Source organism: Periophthalmus magnuspinnatus, chromosome 18 (genome assembly GCF_009829125.3).
Source record: "Periophthalmus magnuspinnatus isolate fPerMag1 chromosome 18, fPerMag1.2.pri, whole genome shotgun sequence".
In the NCBI taxonomy this organism is placed as follows: Eukaryota; Metazoa; Chordata; class Actinopteri; order Gobiiformes; family Gobiidae; genus Periophthalmus; species Periophthalmus magnuspinnatus.
The window spans coordinates 9322299-9334516 of record NC_047143.1 but is presented as its reverse complement, the minus strand read 5'-3'; the positions used below and the strand labels follow the sequence as shown (position 1 = coordinate 9334516).

Genomic DNA, 12218 nt, shown 5'->3' with positions numbered 1-12218 from the left:
AAAAAAGCAGAGTGTTTCAGGTGTGCCTTGAAATACATCCACAGGCATGCTTCCATTTACCTCAGATGTTGTCAATAAACCTACCGGAAGCTTCCAAAGGCATGACATTACCATACGGGTTTTCCCAAATTGTTTAAATCCATACTAATCTTACTATACATAAACTTCTGACTTTGAAGAAAGTAATGAAAAATTGTCTTATTGTCTCATTATTCTGGCATTTAGCAAATAGAAATGATTTTGGTAATTCTAATTGACCTAAAACAGGAAAAGTTTAGTCTGATGTCTTTTCATGTCAGACAGTGAGGGAAAAAAAAGAGTTTTTTTTTTGTTTTTTTTTAAGTGTATCTTTTTATATAGTGTATGTAAACTTCTGGTTTCAACTGTAGATGCAAAAACAATGCAACAATGACAGCAAAAGTATAAAACAAAAAAAACTGTGAGCTCAAAATAGTGAACTAAAACGTAAAATCTTATCTTGTCTTGTTCTCATGGATGCATACTTGAGCCTTGTCCCACCCCTAAATATTCTAATAATTATTATTATTATATTATTAATTCATACTTTTTCATTATTTGTGCACCTTATTTGAGTCCTGAATGATCTTGACGTTTTCAGGCCCAAACTTCTCGCCGTACAGCATAAGAAGCCTCTGGGAGATCTCGGACAAACCTGTCAACTTTGGCTCTTTGTAAATGTATTCTTTGCCGTCTTCCTCTTCGAAAAAACCCTGTGACAAAATGAGAAATGACATTAGCTAAGAGCAAAACCTTGAATATTAGTAAACCAACTTATAGCCTGTACCTGTCCATAGAAGGCCACTCTGAAGTAGGTCCCCAGCAGCCTGCGCCCGGACTGGATCACCTCCATGATCTTATTGTATGCTCGGTGGAGTGTGTCATACAGGCGACTCAGTTTCTGGAAAAAATTAACAAAGTTATACTCAATAGCAATGATGTCTTGAATGCAGAAGAGAGATTACTCAAACATGCATTAATCACTCAAACACAACGTTGAGCTCTTAAAGTGCCTATATTACACAAAACATATTCTTGTGAGCTTTAAGTCATGTTGTAATGTTGTTAACATGCCTGGACTTGTGTTTTCTTTCATTCACACATGTTTGAGTAATATTTGTGATGTCATGAAAAGATAATTTTCAAGTTAACAGCCACATTTTAACGTTTGTTTCGTAAAAACTGGCAATTCCAGGGATGAAAAGATCCAAATGATTATAGTAAATGTGGAGTTTAAAACACAATGGAGCACTTCGTGTATTACCACATGACATTAGAAAATGGAGTGTGTTTTTAGTATGGAAGAAAAACACAGCCTCAATATGCAGGGTGTGAATGAAACAACTCCAGGTATGGTTTAATGAGGAAACAACATTATAACAGAACAGAAAATAGCGTAATATAGGCCCTCACAACAAATATAATCCTTTCTTGTTGCTCCTGTACTATACCTCATAGTCATGTCGCTTCTCATAAATGGGAATGACGAGCCTGGCAATGTGTGTAATGAGTTCATAACGTTCGGCTTTCCACAGGGCCTCCACACACACCTCCAGATGTTCCACCAACACTTCCTGAAATGGGGTTAGGTTGGATGTCAGTTCGGATGTAACAACATGCTTAAGTATAAACGTGTATACAGTGAACAAAAAGCTTACTTCAGAGTAATAGACGTCTTGCATTCCAGTGTCTTCCTTCATAGCTGCCTCCTCGTCAATATTAAAAGTGATCTTCTTAAAGGCTGCCAGCCCACTGGGGAACAGCTCTGGTAGACAGAGGGAAAAACTGTTATTTATACTGTCACTACTGCACATCAAATCAGGCATGTTTTTTTATGAGGGAACAACGTTACAACGTGATACAAAGCTCCAAAATGTCAAGTGTGCATAAAATATCTTCTTTAAGACATAATATTTATTGTTATAGGAAATAAATTGTGCTCAAAAAGCTAAAGTGGTTTGTATATACTGAAGACACCTGCTCACTCATTTTTGTCTTTTTGCATAAGAGAACACCTCTAACGACCGTGCGTGTGCACACAGCAGTAATTGTATGTTTGCTTTTGTTATGTCTTACCACTGGGGATTTACCATGTTTCCTGGTCTGTCAGGCAGAGCTTAGCATTTGTAATGCATTAGACAACAATCTAACTGAACGGTACAATGGCAGTTAGGCGCATGCAAATAATTTTTGAAATTCTTGGTTGACATCTTGATTACTACCTAGTGCATGTTTTAAACAATTTCATTGTATATATTAACAGTGCATAACGTTCAAAAATAATCCCTTACTTTTTCTGTGCAGGTATTCTGCGACCAGTGCAGCAATGTGGACATAGCACATAGCAGCCTGTAAAGAGATGGAGAAACAAGGATATTAAAAATAAAAATAAATTACACAACATAAAATGTACATGAAAAATAAAATACAATTGACTAAGACATTGAGAGTCTGGCACCACATAAGTCGTAAATCTTGACAAACACAATAAACCTAAGAGGTCTTAAAATAAAGTTTCTAGCTAAAGTGCCCTTTGTAATGGAAAATGGTCTTTAAAAGCACAACAGCGATAAAAAAAAAGAAGTTTGTTGCAGAGAAGTTCTGCTTCTCAGGGGTCAGTAGTCCAACCAGGGTGGTCAACGCATCAACAAAGCATAAAGCTTCTAAAGTTGTTCTAAAAAAACACATTGGTTATCTTTATCCCTCCTGAATACCTCTCTGGGGAAGTGTTTTGGGCATGTCCCAACAGGAGGAGGCCCCAGGGAAGACATAGAACACGCTAGGGGAACTTTGTCCCTCAGCTGGCCTGGGAACGACTCGGGATCCCCCCAGAGGAGCTGGAGGAAGTGTGTGTGTAATTGAGAAGCAGTGCTTCTCAATTATTTTCTATCATGCCCCCCCTATAAAGAAGAAAAAATTTCGCGCCCCCCCCCAAAAAAAAATAAATAAAAGAAATGAAATGATATAATGAAATTTAATTAAATAATTGATAATATTTGAAAATAAAATAATTGATGATATTTAATTGATAATTAAATATCAAATAAATAAAATTAAATAAACATCAAATGAATAAATTAAAATTAAATAAATACCCAAATAATACATTAAAATTAAATTAATATCAAATTAAAAAAGTAATTTAGCAATTTGGTACGCCACCTTATATGATGCTCAGTGCTTGCTGCTTTAAGTGACATTTACAAATGATTGTTGTTAATATTTGGCACGTTTATGCTGAAAAAACTCCAGCATCTTATCAGCGTGACTGAGGTGTAATGAGGTGGCGCTTTAACTTATTTGGCTTCATACTGTCCGCTGCCACAGCAGATACCGGTCTGTCCACGTGTCCCAGTGGAGTCACGGTGAAGCCAAGTGCTAAATACGCTTCATCAGACTTCCTCGTCTTACTTTTCGTGTGACTTTACCTCCGTCTATATCCGCCTTTCTTTTCATCCCTGTTAAAATGTTTTCCATAGTGTCTCTTTAGCGAAAGTGTTTCTTCTTCACTGCCCTGTGTCACGATCTAATCGCTCTCTCCTGCTCTTTGCTGTGTGCGCGCTGCGTGCGTAACGTAATTAGTAATTTGTTTAATGCTCCAGTCTGTGACCATTAATCCTGCAGTATTATCTGAAGCTGAAAACTACTTGTCAGTAACTGACTAACTTAATAAGAAACAATTCCTTGTCACTACAGGCCATGGTTGCACCAAGGGAATTTTTTGTTGTTGCACTAATTAATATATTGTCAAACCTGTCCAGGCCTGACTCATGATGTTTATCTTCTAAATTGCTGCAGAGGACCAAGCTGACCATAAATGACACTAAAACTACGCTGCCATCATGAGTTGTTACCTCAGACAGGTCTCCGTTCTTGAGGTGTGCCCGGGCCATGCTGTCTAACCAGGTCCTCCGGAGCTCGGGTGTGCTGGCATAGGAGCGGGCCAGGCTGTACTGCAGGTCCAGGAGCATTTCTGGGTCCTTTTCGTGCTCCTTCATCTGAGCCGTGGCCATCAGCACAGTGCGGATACGTTTGGTTAGGCCCTTCACCTCCGACGGGAACGCTGTAGACTGCACACCACAAAGAGTTATGCATCCAAAAGATAAAACGCTTAGATGCAGGTTTCACCAGATTGTATGGCAAATTGGAAAAAGCTATTGGGACCAGTAGAGTCTGTACAGTTCTTCGTCAAGTTTCTACTAAATCAACTGTTTTAAAATAATCTAATCTATAGGTTTTTTTTTCAATGTAATAAAGTAAAATGTTTTTGTCCCAGTAGAGATATATTGTAAAAGTAGCACTTTGATGACCATCTCAGGATATGAACTATTTATGTTGATGTCAACACTCAGAACCTTCACAATGAATAATCTGTCTATTAGAGCCATGTTGACAATAACTATGCTGCTAAAAAACAGCTTGACGTCCAACTGTTGGTAGCAGTGGGTGTAAACAATGTACGATCAACTTAATCAAACTGAAAGAGACACTGTGTTACATGCTTTCCATTTATATATGTACATGAATTTAAAGCCAAAAAAAAAATGTGTTCAAAGCTAATTCAAAGGAAATGGATAAACATAAAATGTCTTTTCATGTTATACGCCTAGTGAGCGACTATTGTACCTTCATGGCCTTGTCACTATTTGCAAAGTTGTTGATGATGGATAAAGACTCCTGGAAACGTGAACTGCCGGTGAGGGCCACATCTGATATCAGCTGGCTCACTGCAATGATGATCTGAAGGGATGAGGAGAAAGTCAATAGACTGCATATTTTCAGTCGTCTAATAGTAATATATTGTATATATATGTGTATATGTGATAAAAAATTACATAAAATTTTATTTAGGCTGAGATAAATGGCCTTTATTTTATGCAGATGTATTGTAAATGTAGATAATGAAGCAATATCACTGTGGCAGAAAAGACCAAGTGGGCCGGGCTACAGTTCACACTCAAACGTGTTCCTCTCGCAGTGTGTAAAAAAATCACCAACCATCAAATTTAAAATCAGGTACAGGCCCTTTTAAAATGAGAGATAAAAAATGTAGCCATTTTGATGAGTGATCCAGATACTGAAAAGTAGTCAGATAACACATAACACTGTAGTGTGTCTAGAAAGGCCCCACCTGCAGGTGCGTGCGGAGGAAGGTCTTCCTCTTCGTGTACTCGTAGTTGTTCTTCATGAGCAGGTAGAGGAGAGCGGACGACTCAGCTCTCAGCAAAGCCAGCTTAGAGACGCAACACTTCAGGACCTCACAGCACAGAGCCTCACACAGGGTCACACGGCCTTTGAACAGCACCGTCGGAAACTGGGACACACACATATTCATTACCTTTAACAGAATTCAGACTCATTTCTGGAAAATATTCTGTATGCAACTTAGGGTATTATTAGGTCAAGTCTTAAATGACCTTTAAACGTGAGGAAAATTGTATACGATTTTAAATCTCAAGACTGCAGAGATGAGATCATGCACTACAGGCTAAAAAATTAGCTAACAAAGCTAGAGCACTCACATCAAATGTTTTCTGTCTACAGCAAAACGACTCATCTGTTCAAAAGATCAGACCACTGCACTTCTAGTTTGGATGCAAGTCAAACCTGAATTATTATTATTTGTGAAATTTGGTGCTATAGTTCAAATAAATGCTTTTAATGCACAGAAGGTTGGTATACTACACAGGCAATAGAGTCATGTTTAATGTAGCATCAACTTCATCAGGATCCGCTTTGCGTGAATTCCACGTGAGGATCAACTCTTGATATTTTACTTTTTAAAGAACGCTACAAACTGGATTAATATTGCTGTTTTCTGTCCTGGGAGGACAAATTCTAATGGATAATATGGATTAGAGTTCTGCAGTCTTGACAACTTTACAACAAGAGTTGAGTACTAAAGTTGTTTCCTGTGTTTGTATGTTGCATTTCCGTCTGCCCCTGATGCTCTTTTTTATTGGCTTTTATTGTTTTTTGGTTACATAAATGAGCAGCTCAGAGATGTACTGACACAAAGAGCGCAGCTGAGTAAAAATAGCAAGGAATAACAAGGATCCAAAGTCGGGTCACGCATCCCTAAAGTCGGGGAGAAACAAATCGGATCCTAAATCGGGCAAATTATCCTGTAGCACAGGGGTGGCGAACACGCGGCTCTCGAGCTGCATGCGGCTCTCTGCCAATAGGAATGCGGCTCTTTGCCTCGTATAATATTTTTATATATATTTCAGCTCTTTGCATTGTCTCATGTTTCACTTATTTTTTTCTCTCTTAAAACACATTCAAATCCACCAGGGCTTATTAAAACAAATAATAAACAATATATAAAAACTGATTTATCAGCTTTTTTTACGCTGCGTCTGACATGTGACCGCTCGTCATCTGCGCGGGTTACGTCTAATGCCGGGAAAATAAGTAAACATTTCATGCGCATGCAGACTGTTACCTTCGAGTCAAAATGGCAAAATGCAAAACTAAACGAAAATATGAGGATGAACACAGCACATTTCTGGAAGAACGGGAAGATGCTTACTTTTTTATTGAACGGAATGGCACATCACTCTGTTTAATCTGCAATACTACAATATCACATTTCAAGGCTTCAAATCTTCAGCATCATTTTAGCTCTCTCCAGGCTAATATGGACAAGGAATTCCCCAAAGGTTCTGAACTACGCAAGCATAAACTGAGCACCTTGAAAAACCAGGTAAAAAGACAGTCTCAAATGTTTCAGCAATTGAACAAGCATGGAGAAACTGACACTTGCATCCTATAAAGTGGCGTGGAAGATTGCCCGTGCTAAAAAAAAAAAAAGTACAACAAAGGAGAGTTTTTAAAACAGTGTTTTGTGGATGTAATGGAAACCTTGGCTCCAGATAATTAAAAAAATCCCACTGAGATTATCATCCCATCACTCCAACAAGGTAAGAAAATCTGTGATGTGGTTTGGAAAGAACACCTGACTTATGCTTGTGTTAATATTTTAATAAGATAAGATAAGATAAGCCTTTATTAGTCCCACAGTGGGGAAATTCCAGTATTGCACCGCAGTTAAAGAACAGAAGGATAATGGTACATGCAATAAAACAAGATAATATATAAATAGCTTAAAATAATTTAAAAAATAAAATAAAAATATTCCATCAGTTTACATTATACAGGCCCTACATGTGTTTCTGAAGTGTGTTCAGTAGTTGTGTGTGTCAGAGAGAGACAGAGATGAACATAAAGTTTTGACTGGTGACCTCTCCTCCTCCTCCTCAGCCCCTCTGTTGTCTGGTGTGCCACAGGGATCCATTTTGGGCCCCGTTTTATTTTCTCTATACATGTTGCCCTTAGGTGCTGTTATTTCAAATCACAATGTGTCCTTCCATCTGTATGCAGATGATTTACAAATCTACCTGCCAGTTGTTCCTGATTCCCCCGACAGTCTGGATTCCATCCATAGATGTCTAGATGATATCAAACTGTGGCTGTCTCAGAATTTCCTCTGCTTGAATGAGGACAAAACTGAATACATTGTGTTTGGAACATCTAGCTTGCCCAGTGTCTCAGCTCCTGGTCTTATTGCTTTGGGCCCCCATCATTTTAATCATGTTGTCAAAAACTTTGGGGTGAAATTGGACAGTGATTTAAAATTTGACAAACAAATAGACTCTGTGGTCAGAGCAAGCTTTTTTCAGCTCCGCCTCCTGGCGAAAGTGAAACCTTTCCTGAGCCGTGGTGACCTGGAGAAAGCCATCCACGCCTTTGTCAGCTCCCGCATAGACTATTGCAACGCTCTCTAGGCAGGGATCAACCAAGCTGGACTTCACCACTTACAGCTTGTGCAAAATGCTGCAGCTCGCCTCCTCACGAACAGTCGCAAACATGATCACATCACCCCTGTCCTGTACTCTTTGCACTGGCTCCCTGTCCACTTCAGAATTCATTTTAAAATTGTAATGTTTGTTTTTAATGCACTAAATGGCCTTGCACCTTCTTATCTGTGTGACATTTTGACCCCTCACCAACCCAGCAGAGTTCTACGATCTGCTGGGCAACATCTGCTGGAGGTCCCCCAATCCTGGTGCAAACAGCGGGGCGATCAATCTTTTGCAGTGGCGGGTCCAAAACTCTGGAACTCATTGCCCACAGAGTTGCGTTCCATCTCTGACCTGCCTCTGTTTAAAGCCAAACTGAAAACATATTTATTTAGAATAGCTTTCAGCACTTAGTGGCCCTGTGACTCTTTATTTCAATGATGTAATATGCTTTGTTGATTTGTCCATCCATCCATCCATTTTCTTCCGCTTATCCGGGGCCGGGTCGTGGGGGCAGCAGTCTAAGCAGGGACTCCCAGACTTCCCTCACCCCGGACACGTCCTCCAGCTCCTCCGGTGGGACCCCAAGGCGTTCCCAGGCCAGCCGAGAGACATAGTCCCTCCAGTGTGTCCTGGGTCTTCCCCGGGGCCTCCTCCCGGTGGGACATGCCCAGAACACCTCCCTAGGGAGGCGTCCAGGAGGCATCCTGAGTAGATGCCCGAGCCACCTCAGCTGGTTCCTCTCAACGTGTAGGAGCAGCGGCTCTACTCCGAGCTCCTCCCGTGTGACCGAGCTCCTCACCCTATCCCTAAGGGTGCGCCCGGCCACTCTGCGGAGGAAGCCCATTTCAGCCGCTTGTATCCGCGATCTTGTCCTTTCGGTCATTACCCAGAGCTCATGACCATAGGTAAGGGTAGGAACATAGATTGACCGGTAAATCGAGAGCTTCGCCTTCCGGCTCAGCTCCTTCTTTACCACAACGGATCGATACAGCGACCGCATCACTGCAGACGCTGCACCGATCCGCCTGTCAATCTCCCGCTCCATCCTTTCCTCACTCGTGAACAAGACCCCGAGATACTTGAACTCCTCCACTTGGGGCAGAGACTCACCACCCACCCGGAGAGAGCAAACCACCTTTTTCCGGTCGAGAACCATGGCCTCGGATTTGGAGGAGCTGATTCTCATCCCAGCCGCTTCACACTCGGCTGCAAACCGCCCCAGTGCCTACTGCAGGTCCTGGCTCGAAGAAGCCATCAAGACAACATCATCTGCAAACAGCAGAGATGAAATCCTGTGGTTCCCAAACCAGGCCCCCTCCGGCCCCTGGCTGCGCCTAGAAATTCTGTCCATTTTTTTTATTTTATTTTATTTATTTATTTGATAGGGACAATGCACATTAATGAACATCTGTTGTAAACAAATGTAAATATGCCGGATTATAGCTACAGAGCTAATTTACATCCGCAGTCCCCAGGCAGGTAAAAAGTACAACAAATACATCACATTAGTACAATATACAAGAGTTAAAAAGTGAGAAGTAGAGTAAAAAAAAAAAAAAGGTAAGAAAAGTAAGAAGGGAGGTCCATGTATTGATTAGTGATCACATGACTGATTTGATTTCAGCCAGAGTTTGAGTTGAGTTTTAAAAGTGGATAATGTGGAGCACTCTCTTATTTGAAGTGGAATGCCGTTCCAGATCTTACTCGCCTTCACAGAAAGAGCATTTTGTCCAAAGGCAGTTTTTCTATAGGGCACCTCACAGTCTCCTCTGGACGAGGCCCTGGTCCTCATGCTTCGGGTGTTTTTTGTTTTGAAAAGGTCTGACATGGGAGGCGGGGCTAATCCATGTAGCACTTTGTATATAAAACATGCATATTTAAAATGTTTAAAATGATCAAAACTAAAAAGATTATGCTTTTTTAAAATATTACAAACATGGAAAGAAAGCGGTTTCCTATCAAAGACCTTTAGGGATTTTTTGTAGAGTGATTCCATTATTTTGAGTGTATTTAAATTTGTTAAAGACCAACTTGTGATACAGTATTCAATGTGAGATAATATCATTGAGTGGAGAAACACTCTGGCAGCATCAAGGGTTATAAATGGCCTGATTTGCTTAAAATTTAGGAGATTGAATTTAACTATTTTGGCAATTCTTTTAACATGATTCTTAAAACATAAAGTAGAGTCATGTGTGACACCAAGGTACTTAAATTCGGTTACAATTTGTAATTCTTCTCCTCTCAAGAACACTCCTGAATGTTTTAAATCTTGTGGCTGCTTTGTAAACATCATACAAACAGTTTTTTTAGTATTTAGCAACAGACAAGATTTAAGCAGCCATTCATTTACAGACTCCATTGCTGTAGTTAAAATGGAGGATGCCTCTTTTATACTCCTCGCATGCGTGCGTCCATAAATATAATGAACAGAACCGGTGACAAAGGGCAGCCCTGGCGGAGTCCAACATGCACTGGGAACAGGTCTGACTTACTGCCGGCAATGCGAACACAGCTCCTGCTCCGGTCATACAGGGACCGGACAGCCCTTAGCAAAGAGCCCCGGACCCCATACTCCCAGAGCACCCCCCAAAGGACACCACGAGGGACACGGTCGAATGCCTTCTCCAGATCCACAAAACACATGTGGACTGGTTGGGCATACTCCCATGAGCCCTCGAGGACCCGATGGAGAGTATAGAGCTGGTCCAGTGTTCCACGACCAGGACGAAAACCACACTGCTCCTCCTGAATCCGAGGTTCGACTATCGGTCGAATTCTCCTCTCCAGTACCCTGGAATAGACCTTACTGGGAAGGCTGAGGAGTGTGATTCCCCTGTAATTGGAACACACCCTCCGGTCCCCCTTCTTATACAGAGGGACCACCACCCCGGTCTGCCATTCCACAGGCACTGTCCCCGACCGCCACGCGATGTTGCAGAGACGTGTCAGCCAAGACAGCCCCACAACATCCAGAGACTTGAGGTACTCAGGACGGATCTCGTCCACCCCCGGAGCCTTGCCACCGAGGAGCTTGCCAACCACCTCAGTGACTTCAGCCAGGGTGATGGACGAGTCCGCCTCTGGGTCCCCAGTTTCTGCTTCCTCCTCGGAAGAACAAAGTATTCCTTCCACCGCCCGACAACATCCCCAGTCAAAGTCAGCAGCTCTCCACCCGCACTGTAAACAGTGTTGGTGAAGCACTGCTTCCCCCTCCTGAGGCGTCGGACGGTTTGCCAGAATCTCTTTGAGGCCGTCCGATAGTCCTCCTCCATGGCCTCCCCGAACTCCTCCCAACCCCGAGTTTTTGCCTCTGTGACTGCCCGAGCCGCGGCACGCTTGGCCCGCCGGTACTCATCAGCTGCCTCAGGAGTCCCACGAGCCAACAAGGCTCGATAGGACTCCTTCTTCAGCTTGACGGCATCCCTTACTTCCGGTGTTCACCACCGGGTTCGGGGATTGCCGCCGCGACAAGCACCACAGACCTTACGACCACAGCTACGAGCAGCCGCATCGACAATAGAGGTGGAGAACATGGCCCACTCGGAGTCCATGTCTCCAACCTCCCCCGGGATCAGGGAGAAGCTCTCCCGGAGGTGGGAGTTGAACACCCCCCTGACAGAGGGCTCCGCCAGACGTTCCCAGCAGACCCTCACAATGCGCTTGGGCCTGCCAGGTCTGTCCGGCTTCCTCCTCCGCCAGCGGATCCAACTCACCACCAGGTGGTGATCAGTTGACAGCTCAGCCCCTCTCTTCACCCGAGTGTCCAAGACACGCGGTCGGAGGTCAGATGACACGACAACAAAGTCGATCATCGACCTCCGACCTAGAGTGTCCTGGTGCCACGTGCACCGATGGACACCCTTGTGCTCGAACATGGTGTTCGTTATGGACAAGCTGTGACTAGCACAGAAGTCCAATAACAAAACACCACTCGGGTTCAGATCGGGGAGGCCGTTCCTCCCAATCACGCCCCTCCAAGTGTCACTGTCGTTACCTACATGGGGGTTGAAGTCCCCCAGGAGAACAACGGAGTCCCCGGTTGGTGCACTATCTAGTACCCCTCCCAGGGACTCCAAGAAGGCCGGGTACTCTGCACTGCTGTTTGGCCCGTAGGCCGACACAACAGTGAGAGACCTGTCCCCGACCCGAAGGCGCAGGGACGCGACCCTCTCGTTCACCGGAGTGAACCCCAACACGCAGCGGCTGAGCTGTGGGGCAATGAGCAAGCCCACACCAGCTCGCCGCCGCTCCCCGTGGGCAACGCCAGAGAAATGGAGAGTCCAACCCCTCTCAAGAAGTTGGGTTCCAGAGCCCAAGCTGTGCGTGGAGGTGAGGCCGACTATATCTAGCCGGTAACGCTCAAACTCCCGCACAAGCTCAGGCTCCTTCCCC

General features: G+C 43.3%; 1 protein-coding gene across 4 annotated transcripts in view; it reads right to left on the bottom strand.

Annotated features, from left to right (window-relative positions):
• Positions 1-12218, bottom strand: part of dock11 (dedicator of cytokinesis 11) — a 104617-nt gene that overhangs the window by 10729 nt on the left and 81670 nt on the right. For all 4 annotated transcript variants that reach the window (XM_033983231.2, XM_055229045.1, XM_055229046.1 and 1 more), the window contains 8 exons: positions 5150-5332; positions 4645-4758; positions 3873-4088; positions 2310-2367; positions 1677-1783; positions 1470-1592; positions 806-919; positions 585-731 (listed from right to left, as the gene is read on the bottom strand). In XM_033983231.2, the coding sequence (XP_033839122.1) occupies positions 585-731; positions 806-919; positions 1470-1592; positions 1677-1783; positions 2310-2367; positions 3873-4088; positions 4645-4758; positions 5150-5332 (1062 nt within the window). The remainder of the gene's footprint in view (positions 1-584; positions 732-805; positions 920-1469; positions 1593-1676; positions 1784-2309; positions 2368-3872; positions 4089-4644; positions 4759-5149; positions 5333-12218) is intronic.